The sequence below is a fragment of the Eptatretus burgeri genome, chromosome 16, assembly GCF_056783735.1.
Source record: "Eptatretus burgeri isolate ZD-2024b chromosome 16, Ebu_testis_v1, whole genome shotgun sequence".
Lineage (NCBI taxonomy): Eukaryota > Metazoa > Chordata > Myxini > Myxiniformes > Myxinidae > Eptatretus > Eptatretus burgeri.
The window spans coordinates 38,309,886-38,328,206 of record NC_140976.1 but is presented as its reverse complement, the minus strand read 5'-3'; the positions used below and the strand labels follow the sequence as shown (position 1 = coordinate 38,328,206).

Below are 18,321 nucleotides of genomic sequence, written 5' to 3'. Positions count from 1 at the left end.
CGTGCCTCACTCTCTCTGTGTCTGCGTGCCTCACTCTCTCTGTGTCTGCGTGCCTCACTCTCTCTGTGTCTGCGTCCCTCACTCTCTCTGTGTCTGCGTGCCTCACTCTCTCTGTGTCTGCGTGCCTTACTCTCTCTGTGTCTGCGTGCCTTACTCTCTCTGTGTCTGCGTGCCTCACTCTCTCTGTGTCTGCGTGCCTCACTCTCTCTGTGTCTGCGTTCCTCACTCTCTCTGTGTCTGCGTGTCTCACTCTCTCTGTGTCTGCGTGCCTTACTCTCTCTGTGTCTGCGTTCCTCACTCTCTCTGTGTCTGCGTGCCTTACTCTCTCTGTGTCTGTGTGCCTTACTCTCTCTGTGTCTGCGTGCCTCACTCTCTCTGTGTCTGCGTTCCTCACTCTCTCTGTGTCTGCGTGTCTCACTCTCTCTGTGTCTGCGTGCCTCACTCTCTCTGTGTCTGCGTGCCTCACTCTCTCTGTGTCTGCGTGCCTCACTCTCTCTCTGTGTCTGCGTGCCTCACTCTCTCTCTGTGTCTGCGTGCCTCACTCTCTCTGTGTCTGCGTGCCTCACTCTCTCTGTGTCTGCGTTCCTCACTCTCTCTGTGTCTGCGTTCCTCACTCTCTCTGTGTCTGCGTGCCTCACTCTCTCTGTGTCTGCGTCCCTCACTCTCTCTGTGTCTGCGTGCCTCACTCTCTCTGTGTCTGCGTTCCTCACTCTCTCTGTGTCTGCGTTCCTCACTCTCTCTGTGTCTGCGTTCCTCACTCTCTCTGTGTCTGCGTGCCTCACTCTCTCTGTGTCTGCGTTCCTCACTCTCTCTGTGTCTGCGTTCCTCACTCTCTCTGTGTCTGCGTGCCTCACTCTCTCTGTGTCTGCGTGCCTCACTCTCTCTGTGTCTGCGTGCCTCACTCTCTCTGTGTCTGCGTCCCTCACTCTCTCTGTGTCTGCGTCCCTCACTCTCTCTGTGTCTGCGTCCCTCACTCTCTCTGTGTCTGCGTCCCTCACTCTCTCTGTGTCTGCGTCCCTCACTCTCTCTGTGTCTGCGTGCCTCACTCTCTCTGTGTCTGCGTGCCTCACTCTCTGTGTGTCTGCGATATTCCCGTTTATCGCTGATCCATCATAAGTTTCCCCTCATTATTAAAGCCCCAAAACAAATTTCGTCCTTTTTACGATTTTTGTCCTTTTACTTGCCGTTGCTGTTGTTGTTTTTGGGTTGTGAGTTGTACATCGTTGGATATAATAACGACGTGAGGCGCTCAGAAAGTTCCTCGACGTTTCCTGTTTGAGTTCAAGAAACGTCCGTTTATTTATTTATTTGTTTGTGTATTTATTGCATATACAAAGTCGAGGCTCATGGAGGAGTTAGAACATCGAAGAGATCAGGATGTAACAGGACAAAATGAAAAGCAGAAATGGAGGAGGAGCACACCAACAGGTTTGTTCTCAGGGATGAGGAACAGATTATGGGAGATGTGGAGACATTAGGGCTAGGGGAGGACATGGGTCAGGGAACAAGATGGATACAGGTGCAAATCCTCAGGAAGGAAAAACTGGAAACTTGGAAAGAGTTTTGACGTTGGGAGGGTTAGTTAACAAGAGTGGAAAAGATCATTGCTTTGGATCTGGGATGGTGGTGAGCAGCTGTGTTGGAATACCTGGAGGGAAGAATGAGATTTAAGAGAATGTGGAAGGTGGTTTCATAGGTGGGGGAGAAAAAAAAAAGGAGCGCGTGTGAGGGGATGATCAATGATCCTGGATTTTGGGAGTTTCATCAGAAGGGGATTATTGATGAGAAATAGTTCCACATTGAATGTTTTTGAATAAACTTATTTTTTTACAAAATTGCGGCTTCTGGAAGAGCGAGGAGACGGAGTAAAAAACAAACGTACAGAAAGTGGGGCAACACAGAGGGATACAATAACGAAGGGGGAGAACAAACCTGAAAAGAGAGGGTTGGGGATGGGATGCAGAAACCTGCAAGTAAGAGGGTTTGGTTGGTTGGGTTAATGGAAGTAGAAAAGATTGTGGGTAGAAATGGGGGATGACTTGAGCTGGCGGTGCACGGCCTGCTTTGGAAGCCCATCAGGGAGGAGTGTGATTGAACTGTAACTGTTTCTGGTTCAACAAACGGGATAATTTGGGAAAGGAACAAAAAGGGTGTTGTATGGAAAATCTGGATTTTTATGAGTTTGGAGCAATACACAAAATACGTAGTCTCTTTTTTTGACACCTCCCTCCCTTCCCCTCTGTGATGCTCGGTGACGTTTCGCCTGACCCCCCCCCTCCCCACCCCACCCAAAAACATGTAACTGTGAATGAGAGCAATGCCACCATTTTTTTTTAAGTTGTGGCATCTGACAGCTTGGTCAGTGATTTATTGTTCCCCTTCAGCTCCCTCCAAATTTTACAAACCTCTAGTTTAATGTCCAGCTTATTGTTGGAAATGCTCTCTTGTAGCCTCAATTCGATGTTTCAAACAGCACCTCTGCCATTTTGTGTGAATTTGAGCGAAAGCAAGGTTGTTTTCAATTGACACGTCCCGTAATGCTGAAGTGATGTCCAGGATGGCTGAGCCAATGAAAATTAAGATGAAGATGTCATCACGTGACTGTGGCTCGGTCACCCTCCTCCCCCATATGATACTCAGGGAAATCACCCCCTCCCCACCCCCAAAATAATCGCCTATTTTTGTGTGCACCTTACGGCCCCTTTTGCTCGGAAAGGGGGGGGGGGGGTTACTGGAAGGATGTGTGCATTTTGGAGGGAAGAGAGGAAATAAATAAATAAACAGGCCTTCTGCTATAGCCTCATTGCATGAGATTCCAATAATGTTGAAAGCTTCCATAGAATCTCGGTGTGTGTGTGTGTGTGTGTGTGTGTGTGTGTGTGTGTGTGTGTGTGTGTGTGTGTGTGTGTGTGTGTGTGTGTGTGTGTGTGTGTGTGTGTGTGTGTGTGTGTGTGTGTGTGTGTGTGTGAGATATGGAGTACCAGCCTATAGAGGAGAGTAGTACTCCATTATGTTACAGATAAAGACCTTGTAGGTTGTATTTCTGTCTTCCAAGGAATAACTTAAACTGATAGAGGATGCTCAGTCTGCAGTTGGCTTTGGAGGAAAGCTTTGCTTATATGGTCATTCCAGGGAATGTTATGGCTGATTGTGAAGATATTTAAGGTCAAGAGGCTGAATCTTCCAGTAGCTGACCAGTGACCATGGAAATTGATAGTTTGGTTCATTTGATGGTCCTTTTGGAGCGAAAGTGTGAGATTTTCCAGGACTGAAAGACGTGTTCCATTTGTCAGATTAGCATGCAATCAATTAACAGATCAGCAGAGTGATGTAGCAGCTGCCTGCCTATCAGTGGGATGGTGGTACTGTATAACAATGTGGAGGCATCTACAAAAAGGAAGAGAGGATTTTCTGGAGCACAAGATAAAGCGTTTTTGTAGATTAGGAACAAGATGGCCTAAGACATGACCTTGATGCGCATGAGTGTTGAGAGTTCCATTGATGACAACGTGTTAACTGCATGAGTGGAGGAAGTTAAAAAGCCAGGTGTGATGATGGCCTCGTACATCACAGGTAGAGAGCTTGTCAAGCAGAACAGATAAGATACCTAAACGTCACGTTCCCCATATACCTCCAGGGTGGTAGTCCTGACCTCTTATTAGAGTTTTGGGGCATCAAACCATTGCTGAGCGAAGAGCAGAAGCCGGTCCATAGTTGAATGACTGCGATAGAATCCAAACTGATGGTCAGCGATCAGGCTGTTTGATAAGAGGAAAGATTTGACATTGACAGCGATGATGGATTCCATGACTGCTTGTAATTGTGAGGAACCTTCCTGGTGTATAATTGAGAGGATCTCTCCTTTCTTGTGAATTGGAGTAATGTCGGTGGATTAAATAATTTTTGAACACTTGTGAGTATTTCATTCCGCCAACTTTTTGAACACCCCTCGAGTGAAAACAAAAGCTCATTGTCTTTTGTTTGCCACAACTGGGTGATCATTTGTTGTGCGTTGTCAATGAGGAAATCTTCCCCAAAAAGCTCCACCTTTAATGTAGGTCCCCAGTCCTGTTCCCCCCTCCGACACCACCCCCATCCCACCCTCCCAAACATATGTTAACAATATTGGTTTGAGTGCTCTTGATATAAAATTGGCTCATCTTCTGTTTTACCCAAACAGTTGAGAGCAAAAATAAGACGACGGAAAACTAGAGTTTGTGTTTGCTTTGGATTCCAAATTACAGTTGTGATATTCTTCTTTTTTCTTTTTTTCTTTTCCATGGACCTCCAGTATGTGGGTAGTAATATTAACCAGCTAGTTAGTTAACATTTTGCTGTTATTTATTTTGCATAAACGGTGCTGTCGTTTCCTCCATCGTCAACCTCTCGATGGCTTCACCTCCAAAGTTGTAGTCGTTAACACACGAGATGTCATTTCCTTGATGGATGCGTACAAAAGAGTATTCCTCTGAGATTTATTTATTTATTTATATTCTATCCTTGGATGAAGAATGGTGTCCATTGTGTGAAACACTTTAGTTAAATTATTTGTGCTGTTGTCGAAATGACTGTTCAGGGAATGGCCATTTGGTCCATCATGTCTGTGTAATTGCCTAAACTTTGTTGTATTTGGTCCAGATTGATGGTGCTTTGTGATGTATTTAAGACATTTTGCTATGGAAATGGAGAATTGATGGCCATAGAGTTTGAGGTTTTGTTATTTTTGACTTGCTCTGTATGGGTGTGACGTGCATCAAGAGCAATTTCCCAATACTGTAATAATTGTCTTATGCTATTTGTGTTTGGGTGTGTGTTCTATATGGGGAATCCACTCACCTCGCGTCATTTGTTCTCACGTTTGACCTCACCTTGAGAGAGCACACTCATTTGGTTAGGTCAGCCATATGTGAAGTTCTTCACTTACTCATCTCTATTACGATGTACTACTTCTTGAATGGTTCCAATTTTACAGTACCCACCCACTTGCGGGGTTGCCCAGGGAAAGTATTTGGGCCAAATCTCTTCTCTCATCAATGATGTGAGGCTTCAAATCTGAAACAAGAGGTCAGGACCATCACCCTAGATGTATCTGGGCATTTGACACAGTCTGGTAACTGCCTGTTTTCCAAGCTCTCTAGTTGACATACAAGGCCATCATCATACCCGACTTTCTGATTTCCTCCACTCGTGCCATTATCGTGTTGCTCTCGGTGGAAATCTCAAGGCTGGAGTTCATATAGTTAGTGCCTTGGGCCCATTCTTGGTCAGGCCTGGCATTCGACCGAGGGTGGCAGGAATTTGGAATCAATTCAGCGTGCTGGCAATAACTCGCCTACTCTTTTGTGAGTTACACAGTGAGTTCTTTCACGTCCACCGGCTATTGCCAGCAGACGGGACATCCGGCTTAACATCCATCTAAGGGACGGTGCAATCATTGATGCACCACCCTGCCTGAGAAGCACCAATTTGAGAGTTTGTAGTTGAGACAGGAATCGAACCTAGGAGCTCGACAATCCAAAGGTAAATGCCCCATCCTGTTGAACTATGCTTCCCCAAGTCCAAAATGTGTCCATTTGTTCGTCTTTTTTGAATAAGCAAATCCAGACCCTCGACTTTTATTAATTTATTTTTTTAACAATCACAACATGTAAATTTGGATTTTGAACAGTTGTCAAAGATCTTGCAAATGAAGACCATTGGAGTTTGGTCACAAACAGATTAATGTAATTGGATGTGTGGCTTGGGTTAAAAGCATAGCGAACAGACCAAATGGTTTTGCTGAGGATTTCCCTTCCTCCCCCCCCCCCTTTTTTGTGTCCAGAGTTGAGGCTTGTGGAAGATCTAGAATTGGTACACTGAATGGATCAGGACACAAGGAATAATTGAGAGGATGGGGGAGGGGGAGTGAAAACACCAACAGCCGAGTTGTTGGCCAAGATGGAGGCAGATTGAGACAAACAATGGGTGTAGAGAGGAACGAGGGGTAGGAAAGGATGTCTGGGGTGGACAAGGTGTATACAGAAGGAAAGACTCAAGAGGGAAAACTGGAAATTTAGAAGGAGGAAGGATTTGGGTGGGGTTAATGAGTTTAGAAGAGGTCATGGTTTTGGATGGGGATGATCTGAGATGATGGTGAACAGCTGTCTTGAAGACCTGGAAGGGAGAATGTGGAAGTTGGTTCCACAGGTGGGGAAAAAAGAGGAGCAAATGAGTGCAGGTGAGCAGTGATCCTGGATTTCGTTAGTTTTACCAGAAGGAGGTTGATTGTGGACTGTGTGTGCCCTGAAACTAGCGGGGGTGGAGAGGGGGGGAGACAAAGCATGGAAAGAGCAGAGGGTGCAAGAACAGAAAGGTGGTGGTATAAGGCAGAGAGACCACTGACCTGTCTATGATGGCATATTATATACCAATAGACTCAGCTTAATAGCGGGAGATTCAAATAATCGTGAAGGCCTTAGTTTCCATGGCATTGGCTGTGGATGAAAGCCTTGTAGGTGGATAGGAGTTCAGGTGTGTCAAGGATGGATTTTGTAAGATGGAGGATGCTCAGTCGGCTGCTGGCTTTGGAGGCCAACTTTGAAATGTGGTTTGCCCAAGAAAGATCATGGCTGATAGTGAGACCCAGGAGTTTGAACTGAACTTCCTGAAGCAGATTGTTTGGAAGACTGCCCTTTTTGGGAGAGATCGTGAGAGTGTCATTTGTCAGGATTGAAAGACATATTCCAAGTGTTTGACCATCTTGTGATTTTTTTTTTCAATGTCTGAAGCAAGGGAAGACACTGCAGGCTGCCTGTCCGAAAGCTGAGATATGTCACGGCAGAAGGTGGAGTCATCCGGAAATAGGTAAAGAGGGTTTTCCAGAGTCAGAGAGATCATTGATGAAGATCAGCAATAGGACTGGGCCCAGAACACTGCATTGGAGTACTTGAGCCTGAACAGGGAGAGAAGAAAGGATTCTGTTGAGAGTCACACATTGGCTATGAAATTAGAGGTAGTCAATAAGCCATGTGTGGAGTTTGTCTTGGATGCCATAGGCAGTGTTTGGAGAGTAAGGCAGGATGCCAAACTGCATCAAAAGCACCAGATATGTCCAGAGGGCAAGCCCTGATCTCTTGTCTGACATAGAGGGCCTCCATCCATTTTGGGGTGAGTAGAAGCAGAATGTCCAAGGTGGAGTGACCTGGTCTGAATCCAAATTGTTGATCTGATATGAGGTTGTTTGATTTTGATTGACAACCTGATGGCGGTGTGGGAACTCTTCCTTGACTCACTTGAGCTTGTTTTTTTATATTGGTTTTAGAAGGTTAGTTTCCTGTGTAAGGCCATTCCTATTGTATGGTAGTCCAACTTGGGGAATGAGTATAACAGGATGAAGGAAGAATGGAAAGAACAGTGATGATAAAATGGATGTGCGGTATCTCATTAGAAGATAAGTGGAAGAGTGTAGATCTTGGAGATGCTACAAAAAATTTGCAGTGTGGACATAAAATTAGAAAGATTGCTTAGATGGTTTGGTCATGTTGCCAGAAGGACAGAGGATGACCCCAAGAAGGCGAAAGCAAGTTTTTATGCAAATGGAAAAAGACCAAGAGACAGGATGAAGAATGTGTGAACAAGAAGGGCACTTGATAGAGCACATACCTCCGCCAGGCTTATTAGTTTACATTTTGTATCCACTGATAGGCTGGATCTGGATTTGGACCTGAACTAAAATTTAATCGGCTTGTTCTTGTCACCGAACCAACTCATCCACCAAGTTTTGTCATAACTCGTCCACAACCTTTTTTAAATATGCTGTACAGTATATCGTTTTTGGCCCCCATCTCTCGAAAGGTTAAGAATCATTTAAAAACTCTTGTATCCCGATTCGGATCTTCACCAAAATTGAATCAGGTGATCTTTGTCAAATACCCAACCTGTCCAACAAGTTTCATCCAAATCCATCCGTAACTATTTGAGATATCCTGTTGTATATTGTTTTTCGCCCCATCACTCGATGGTGAAAGAATGGCTTAAAAAATTCTCTGATCCGGATCTTAACTAAAATCATATTAGTTTTTCCTTGTCATACACCCAACCTGTCAGAATCTGTTCATAACTTTTTTGAGATATCCTGCACGCAAATAGACAGGGACAAAAACATAACCTCCATCCATCACAGATGATAATGACATTAAAATGGTAACATTAACAATGTTACAATGGTAACAATGTTATGGAGGTAACAATGACATTAAAAATGTTTATTTGAAGACTGATGATGCTTGCATAATTGAGACATGCCATCAATCGAGCAACCCTCTAAAATAGGGGAAATGCTCATATCATTCAACAAATATGACAATTGTGGTGACAAAGTTACAATCCAAATCTGACTATCTCTAAGTATTTTTTTTTAAATTTAAAGCTGATGTTATCTGTTAGGGTTAGGGTTGTTAGGGTTAGATGTTATCTGGGAACCCTTAATGGATGACCTCAGAGTTTAAGCACCAAAGTTCATGTTTTAGTCATTGTGGCTCGAGAGGTGAAGATCGTTCTAAAGCTAATCGTACTCTCGAAGCATTTTTGTCGCAACTTTATCTTCAAAATTATTCCAGATATCTTCACGAAAATTGTTGTTATGCTTGAAAACTTTGTATAGATCACAAACCTGCAATAAATATCTGTTTGGTCAGGATTTTCAACACCACTTGAGCAAAACCCTTGCAAAGCTCAATTGTTTTAAATTACAGGGGAACGAGGACCTGTCGATAATCGTCTCTGAAACTCATTGATATTTCATTGTATAGGGTGTTTCCAAATTCTGGAGTTGTTGGGTTGTTTCTTTTACAATTTTATTATAATAATTGGTCAAATTGTGAGCCACTTACGTGGCTCACACCTGTACAATGCTTACACATATCAATTATTGAAGTGTATGTAGGTTTATGTGAATGTTTCTTAACATTGACACCAATTTTGTAAATGTTCATTTCTGATTTCATTATTTAGATCTTCAATAGTAAGTGGTCTCATGGTATAAACCACTGATTTCTGCTGTCCCCAAAGGAAAAACTTGAGTGGCATTAGAGCTGGATTAAGTAGGGGGCATTATATCTGTACAAGACATCCTAAACACCTTAAAGGCATCATCTCATCCAAAATAAAAATAAAAAATTTTTTGAAATATTTTCTATGATTCCAGCCTTTTTGAAATGCCCTGTTTCAATGAAGAAATAGTTTTGATAGTGAAGGCTTGCATCGATCTGCGTCAGTGAACTGATAAAACAATTTATTGACTTTTGAATCAACAGAACATTGATTGAGGTATGTGAACCTCCGTGGGGAGCAAGGAAAAGCTGACGTTTCGGGCATTAACCCTTTGTCGGAGCAAATGAGGATCCTTCAACTCTCGCTCTAACGGAGAGCAAATGCCCAAAACTTCAGCTTCCCTTTACACCCACCCCCCCCGCCCCCCACAGTGATGATTGTGCAGGAAAGTTTGTGTTACATAGAATGTGGAAAGACTGCTCCACAACACACATGTTCGGCTTGTTTTTAAATTTCAAGTCCTCAGAGAGTAATGGCACACCCTGCTTTTGCCTCAGGCAGTGTTGCCATGGCTAACTGTGTGCTGAGCAGCATTAGAACAGGTCTATCTAGTTTATGTTGAGAGACAACCCTGTGTTGCCTGCACCACCTCTCCTCCTCCCCACCCCCCCTGCTCCCTAGTTTCTCCAGTTCATGTCTTGCGGTGGTGCTCATGGGAACTAAGAGGTAGCTTGCTGCGTGTTTTAAAAATGTATACAATTTAACAATTTCATAATATGTTCATTCGGCAAGCAACTCGTCTCTGTTAACCGTCTCTGCATTGACTAACAATTAACTTGGCAATGTTCGATGTGGCAGTCGCTGGACTCTGGGTGGAATTTTGCAGAACCATAGGCCATGCTGACAAAAGGACAATTATGTCCACATGATTTGCAGTCAAGTAGCCAACCTTACACACCCTCGGAACGATCTGCTGTGATGTAACATCCCTGGAGACCGATTTTTAAACCTGGTTAATTCGAATCCAAGACAGAGCCCACAATCGGATGGTTCAAAGGCCATCACGATATCATGGGGATATTTTGTAGCCATAGATGTAAAACAAAAGTGGAATTTTAAAAACTGAGTTCTGAGATCTGATCAGTATCAAAATTCTCACTTTACATCTTTATGTGGGGAAAAAGCATCATTTTATGCAGAAACAAACTTTGTGGCTTTCCCAGTAATTTTGGGAAGGTCCATGTCTTGTCCACAACTGTTAGGGTTCCATAATCTAATGTAATCTATGTATTTTGTGATTAAATATGGACAAGAGTTGGTTGTTCCACAGGAATTATTGGGAAAATTGCCAAAATTTCCAATTTTCTGTTTGATGTTCTAGATTTGATTGGGCTGGTTCATCTTGATGTTCCCATTTGAACACACTGCTCAATGATGATATTCGGATCCTATATGTACATTGTAATTATTGTAAAAGTATGACTGTCCATTCTCCCAATATCCTTCTGCATACTCATATGCAACCATTGGATATATATATACTGTTTTATATATATCCAATGGTTGCACAATAAGGATTGCTTGTTGGGCCATAACAACTTTATTTCTAATGATACAGTAACGCAATGTATTCCTTTGTCCACGTGTTCCTTAATTATTCATGAATGGGTAACATTTTCATACAACTTTTCTCAAGAGTAACATGTCTCTCCCACCAATTAACCCGTGCCTAAAATCGGTCACGGAAAAACTGCTTGTCCAGATATTTGAACCATGATTTTACAGCATGTATGAGGAGAACATCATCTGAAAAACGTTGCTCATTTGGGTTGTCCTTCGGGGTCTGTTTGGGCCCAGACCTGAACTGTATGGTGGATGTTGCACAGTCGTCCAGCCTATTCTCGAGATTTTCTTACAATATGGCTTTGGATGAGCATGATGTTACCTGCATTGAGCATCAGTCATTTATTCCTCAAGGCTTTCTTTAGTTTGTGTAATCTCTGAATAAACCAGAAGGCTTGAGGTAGCTTGGATGTATGTACATTTGCCTTTGGTCTGTGTATCCTGGGTTCAAACCTCAACCCGGCTGCAAGCTGTCACCCTCATATTTTGCGTGCAGAGCGATGCATCAAGGTGTGTGCCTTCCATGAGAAGGACACTGAGCCGGAGGACCCATCTACCAACACTGGTCATTGATGGAGGTTAAACATCCCACTGTGTCTTTCGTGAAGAATAGGCGAATTATTGCCGGCACTCGAGCCAAATTCCAAATTCTTGCCCTAATTGTCTCCTGGGAAGATAACATCAAACCACCCAGGACATAACACTTGCCCAGGAACTGCTTCGGCATCACCAATGGTTTGTGAAGGGTTGTGGCATATTTGTTTGATTTATTTGAGATGTTGATTTGGTTGTTTTTCATAAAGCAGATAAAACTAGTGTCTTCCGCCACTGAAAGTGGACAGAGGTTATGTATTCGCCCCTGTCTGGTTGTCTGTGTGAGCACGATATCTCAAAAAGTTATCTACAAATTCGGACAAAACTTTGTGGACAGGTTGGGTGTGCGTCGAGGAGAATTGATTCCATTTTGGTGAAGATCTGGATCTGGATGCAAGAATTTTAATTTAAAAAAAAGATTCTTCTCCATTGAGAGATAGGGTCAAAATGATAAGTTGTTAAGGGGCAGGGTATCGGTGGCGAGCACGACCGCTAGAGGGAGCAGTGGAGTCGGCTCCACAGAACACACCGGAATTGAGTTCGTGCCTTTCGGATAAGTCCGAAAGGCACGGGTTCTTACTGGACCATGAATCACCAATAATTCGACCACGTGGGGTAGGGTCAATTGCCAAACTTCAATATACCTAATTACCCACGCGGACAAAGCTACCGGGGAATTCACACCCTCGACGGACCTCGAGCGGAACGAGTCGTTGCCGAGCTCAAACCGTGTGTAACCCGAGTGGAGATTACCAAGGCCCGTTGGACCAAATGAGCAATTTACGGCCTCGCTATTTCTCAATACACACCGTGCCAAGCCAATGAAAGAAACACAGAAACGAGCTGGAACATTCAACAAAAGCGATATTTATTTATAATGGGGCAGGGGAGCATGCAAGAAGGAAGAGTTAACCGAATACTGAAGGAATAGCAATTTATGTACAAGCACTTATGCAGTTTTACTTAATAGACTGGCACCAAAAACACACACACACACACACACACACACACACACACACACACACACACACACACACACACACACACACACACACACACACACACACACACACACACACACACACACACACACACACACACTTACACCCAAAAAGAAACGGACCCATCAGGTCTTTATTGGAGGTCGGAGTCTATTCTCGGACCTTCCCGCCTCGTGCGGTCTTCGACGATCCGGTGTGGCAGGACTCGAACCCGCCACACAATGCCGCTCCAAGCCCAGGCAGGCAATCCTCGCGGGATAGGCTCGCAAGCACACAGGCCACAAGAGAAGATGCTGTGTTGGCGGGACCCCAGGAAGGCGACGACTGGCTTCAGAAGACCACCAGATGACCGAAGACCGAAGACCAAAAGGCAATTCTTAACTCTCTAGTTTTGACCCACGCGCGCTTCTCTTATCCCACGCGCGCTTCTCTTATCCCACGTGCGCACTCCCTCATTGGGTGGAGAGAACGCTTGTGCCCGCATTTGGGGCGAAGCCAGAGCGTAACGCTTGTGCCTGCATTTGGGGCGAAGCCGGAGCGTAACGCTTGTGCCCGCATTTGGGGCGAAGCCGGAGCGTAACGCTTGTGCCCGCATTTGGGGCGAAGCCGGAGCGTAACGCTTGTGCCCGCATTTGGGGCGAAGACGGAGCGTAACGCTTGTGCCCGCATTTGGGGCGATGACGGAGCGTAACGCTTGTGCCCGCATTTGGGGCGAAGACGGAGCGTAACGCTTGTGCCCGTATTTGGGGCGAAGCCGGAGCGTAACGCTTGTGCCCGTATTTGGGGCGAAGCCGGAGCGTAACGCTTGTGCCCGTATTTGGGGCGAAGCCGGAGCGTAACGCTTGTGCCCGTATTTGGGGCGAAGCCGGAGCGTAACGCTTGTGCCCGTATTTGGGGCGAAGCCGGAGCGTCGCGCTTGTGCCCGTATTTGGGGCGAAGCCGGAGCGTCGCGCTTGTGCCCGTATTTGGGGCGAAGCCGGAGCGTAACGCTTGTGCCCGTATTTGGGGCGAAGCCGGAGCGTCGCGCTTGTGCCCGTATTTGGGGCGAAGCCGGAGCGTCGCGCTTGTGCCCGTATTTGGGGCGAAGCCGGAGCGTAACGCTTGTGCCCGTATTTGGGGCGAAGCCGGAGCGTCGCGCTTGTGCCCGTATTTGGGGCGAAGCCGGAGCGTCGCGCTTGTGCCCGTATTTGGGGCGAAGCCGGAGCGTCGCGCTTGTGCCCGTATTTGGGGCGAAGCCGGAGCGTAACGCTTGTGCCCGTATTTGGGGCGAAGCCGGAGCGTAGCGCTTGTGCCCGTATTTGGGGCGAAGCCGGAGCGTAGCGCTTGTGCCCGTATTTGGGGCGAAGCCGGAGCGTCGCGCTTGTGCCCGTATTTGGGGCGAAGCCGGAGCGTCGCGCTTGTGCCCGTATTTGGGGCGAAGCCGGAGCGTAACGCTTGTGCCCGTATTTGGGGCGAAGCCGGAGCGTCGCGCTTGTGCCCGTATTTGGGGCGAAGCCGGAGCGTCGCGCTTGTGCCCGTATTTGGGGCGAAGCCGGAGCGTAACGCTTGTGCCCGTATTTGGGGCGAAGCCGGAGCGTAGCGCTTGTGCCCGTATTTGGGGCGAAGCCGGAGCGTAGCGCTTGTGCCCGTATTTGGGGCGAAGCCGGAGCGTCGCGCTTGTGCCCGTATTTGGGGCGAGCCGGAGCGTAGCGCTTGTGCCCGTATTTGGGGCGAAGCCGGAGCGTAGCGCTTGTGCCCGTATTTGGGGCGAAGCCGGAGCGTAACGCTTGTGCCCGTATTTGGGGCGAAGCCGGAGCGTAACGCTTGTGCCCGTATTTGGGGCGAAGCCGGAGCGTAACGCTTGTGCCCGTATTTGGGGCGAAGCCGGAGCGTCGCGCTTGTGCCCGTATTTGGGGCGAAGCCGGAGCGTAGCGCTTGTGCCCGTATTTGGGGCGAAGCCGGAGCGTAGCGCTTGTGCCCGTATTTGGGGCGAAGCCGGAGCGTAGCGCTTGTGCCCGTATTTGGGGCGAAGCCGGAGCGTAGCGCTTGTGCCCGTATTTGGGGCGAAGCCGGAGCGTAACGCTTGTGCCCGTATTTGGGGCGAAGCCGGAGCGTAACGCTTGTGCCCGTATTTGGGGCGAAGCCGGAGCGTAACGCTTGTGCCCGTATTTGGGGCGAAGCCGGAGCGTAACGCTTGTGCCCGTATTTGGGGCGGCCGGAGCGTAACGCTTGTGCCAGTATTTGGGGCGAAGCCGGAGCGTAACGCTTGTGCCCGTATTTGGGGCGAAGCCGGAGCGTAACGCTTGTGCCCGTATTTGGGGCGAAGCCGGAGCGTAACGCTTGTGCCCGTATTTGGGGCGAAGCCGGAGCGTAACGCTTGTGCCCGTATTTGGGGCGAAGCCGGAGCGTAACGCTTGTGCCCGTATTTGGGGCGAAGCCGGAGCGTAACGCTTGTGCCCATGTTTGGGGCGAAGCCAGCACACCAACGAAACCCCGTCTCGCACACTGGACTCTGCCCACGTACGTGCTGACACGCACGCGTGCAATGGTTCCGGTGGATGATGGTGGAAGGAAGCAAAGGCACGTGTCGTTGTCGTTGTTGGTAATTTAAATCCTAACTATCAAAATAACTCACAGCGCACGTACAATTAGTCACCCATTAAACATAGGACGGACCCTAACTCGAAACATACTTACCGATATAGCTGATCTATAGGACCTGGCTGTTGTGTGCAGTAAGCTTCCAAATCGGCAACAATACAACATGATATTTGAACAGTTATTCACGGATTTGGATGAAACTTGGTGAACGCGTTGGGTAGGTGACAAGAATAAGCTGATTAGATTTTGTTTAAGGTCCAGATGCAGATCTGGCCTCTCCGTGGGCTACAAAACTTAAACTGTTTAGCCTGATGGAGGTTTGTGCTCTACCGAGTGCCATCTCGTCTTTTCTAATATTAAAGCATCTGGTGTTCCCAAAGTTGGCTTTGTGGAGTTACACGATCTTGTTTGGCTGCAGTTTTCAGATGTATTGATAATGTGAAGCCATTTTAGATTTTGTTTTGTTTTTGCGTGTTTGTGTGTACAAATTTGTAGTGAAGAAGCCTGGAAGATCGGGGTGATGCGTCAACGGGAGCTCAAGTGGCTCGACATGCTTCACAATTGGGACAAGTGGATGCCCAAACGCTACCAGAAGGTGAGAGTTCTCTTGGTCGTCCCTGGATAGCTTTCATTATGTCTAATGTGATATTCTTAAATCATAATTTAGGCCACAACCAAGAGCTTTGTGAACATTTTGTTTTATTATTTATGTGCATTTTGTTTGTGACGTCTGTGTAAGAGAATAATTGCAATTTTAACTGCAACATAAACTCCTGTACATCGATCGGAATGATGCGAGAAGGCTTCGCCAACCCCAGCAAGGTCATTTAAAAGACAAAGGATCATTTTGAAGTTTTGGTTGCATCATTATGACTTCCTCTATTGGGGAAATATGCAGGCTACAGGCCATATACTTTTTGGCCATTATTATCCAACTCTGAGCGAGTTCGACCCTGGCATGGTGTGGTTGGTCGACCCCAGCAATCGAAAATGACGAACACTGAGTGTGTAGACTGCCAAGCAATTGCTCTTTTGTTATGACAATCCCTGTGTTATCACATGAGTCATTCAATGGCAACTTTTGCAACAGTGTAATGCTTACGTCAACGGGTGACTATTTGATGTGTGGTTCAGCTTATTGATCGGAATGTCGCAGTAGGGCGCAGCATAAATAAAGGGGGAGATTGGACCGATGTTTTAATTTTAATTTAGTTTTTTTGGTCGAGAAGTTTTGGATGTTCTGGTTGGCTCATCACCTGTCAAATGAATTGCTTTGCTGTGTTCGCTTTGCATGCCTCTCTAATCATTTGTTTCTTGAAGCCCCTTTGGCGTTTGGCTTGATCGGGGTGGATGCAATTACAGCATCCCCTTGAGAGGCTGGCAGATGTGTTTATTTTTGGTATTTGATGCTACATGAAGGTACTTTTTTTTTTTTTTTTTTTTTTTTATTCGGGGGTTTTCCCCAAGTCAGGAAATTTCAAAAATGGCAACAGAAATGGGGAGATGCAAGCAAGTATGGAGAATGGAAATACATAATGGGACATTATTGCTCGTTGATGGTAAATGCGCACGAACCGTTGCCAATCTCTGCTGTGGTTGAAACAAACCTTTTTTGTGTACTTGTTTGAGTTTGAGTTTGACTTCCTAGTTTTATTTTTATCATACTCTCTCTTTTTCCTTGTTCGCTGTTTGTAATGTGTAAATTTGCTAAAGTTCCTCTTCTGAGTGTGTACAGTGTAGTACGAGTCTCGTACATCTCTCCTAATTGTTTTAACTTTATTTCCCCCCCCCACCCCCACCTCCCTTTTTCTTTGATTTACTCCAAAATGGAGGAAGTTGCTCGTCGAAAAAGGACCTGTGAAAGAGGAGAGGAGGCATGATTGAACTAGAATCTGGAACTAACAGCTTGGATCCGGACATGTACCAAAATCGAATCGGCTTGTTCTTGTCACCTAACCAACTCGTCCACAACTTTTTTAAACATGCTATATATCATTTTTGGCCCCATCTCTCGATGGTGAAGAATCATTGAAAAAAATTTTTTTATTTTAGAATCCGGATCTTCACGAAAATGTAATCAATTCGTCCTCGTCATACACCCAACCTGTCAACCAAATTTCGTCCTAATCCGTCCACAACTTTTTGAGATATCCTGCTCACAGACAAACAAACGGGACCCACCATCGGTGTTAATTCAAGCACAGTTGCTGAGGATTGGAGTACTTGTGCCTTCAGGAATTAGGACTAGTTGCTGAAGAGGCGTCTAATCAGGGGAGAAAGAACCTTATTCTGACAAAGAGCAACACAATGCCAAATATACTTCAGTAGGGTGGCATGCGTTGTGGGGAAGGGAGGAACGAACATGCATAGCAACACTGCCACAAGTGCAGGAATCACTATCAGGCTTATCGCAGCAGAGGAGGCCATAACCAGGGAGATGCTCAAGAGAGTTCATGATGTCCTTTTAGAGCAATGCTTCTGAGAGATATACAATATCTGGGTTTACTGCAGCAGCCTGTGAGGATAGATCTGTGAAGTTCGCTTGCAGAACTTTGATATAGGTGAACAATCAGGTTAGAGCGGGGGGAAGAATGCCCAGGAGAACATTGGTGGTGGGTGATTATTATTATTATTATTATTATTATTAGTATATATATTTTTTTGACGTCAGCTGACTGTCACCGATGTGTGAATGCTTTTATATAAACCCTTTTCAGCAATGCAGAGTTCATCCGAGCCTGAGGGCATGTTGGTTAGGTTTGTGGAGTTGGTGAAGACTCTTTGTAAGTTGAGAGTTCTGGCGTTGTGCCAAGTAGGAAGAGTGCAACAAGTGGTTGATTAGGTGAAAAGCAAAGAGGACGCTAAATAATTTTGTGATAGAAGATGGGGCAGAGGTTTGAGAATAGAGGCATTACAGAACACATGGGTACAATGAATAATAGCACAAATTCTTCCCACCCATTTTTTTTTTGTTATTGTTGTTTTTATTTTATCGTTTATTTATTATACAATGATCTAAGGCTCATCGTGGAGCTTGTACATAAATCACATCCAGGACACAGACATTCGGAGACATCAGAGTGCCTTTCTTGTTAATTACAAGGACATTAGTTCCGAGCATCACAAACGTCCACAACTTTTAAATATCATGCTTAAAATATCTTCCTTTTTTTTGTGATCATATATAGACATAAACCAGCTCAGGGCTCCAGCTCAGACTCTACAACCTCCTATTGGAGTGCTGATCACTGAACAGGCTCCTCCCACGTAGACATTGGGAGGTGATGACTCGTCAGTCGAGAACGTCCAATCAGAATTGACTTTGTTGATCGGTGTCAATTGGACTTCTTCCTTGGACCTCATTCACTTTGTACGAATTTCACCTGATGAGAGCACAACTAAAAGCTTTGTGGTTTTCTTTTTCATCTGTTTTATGGCAATGTCCTTCAAATTGTGTCTGTTTATGTCTATATTGAAGTTTTGTCATACCAAG

General features: G+C 45.7%; 1 protein-coding gene across 1 annotated transcript in view; it reads left to right on the top strand.

Moving 5' to 3' along the window:
• LOC147010882 (TBC1 domain family member 10A-like) overlaps nucleotides 1–18,321 on the top strand; it is a 93,893-nt gene that overhangs the window by 1,541 nt on the left and 74,031 nt on the right. The window contains exon 2 of the mRNA XM_085858640.1: nucleotides 15,324–15,423. Within this exon, the coding sequence (XP_085714766.1) occupies nucleotides 15,324–15,423 (100 nt within the window). The remainder of the gene's footprint in view (nucleotides 1–15,323; nucleotides 15,424–18,321) is intronic.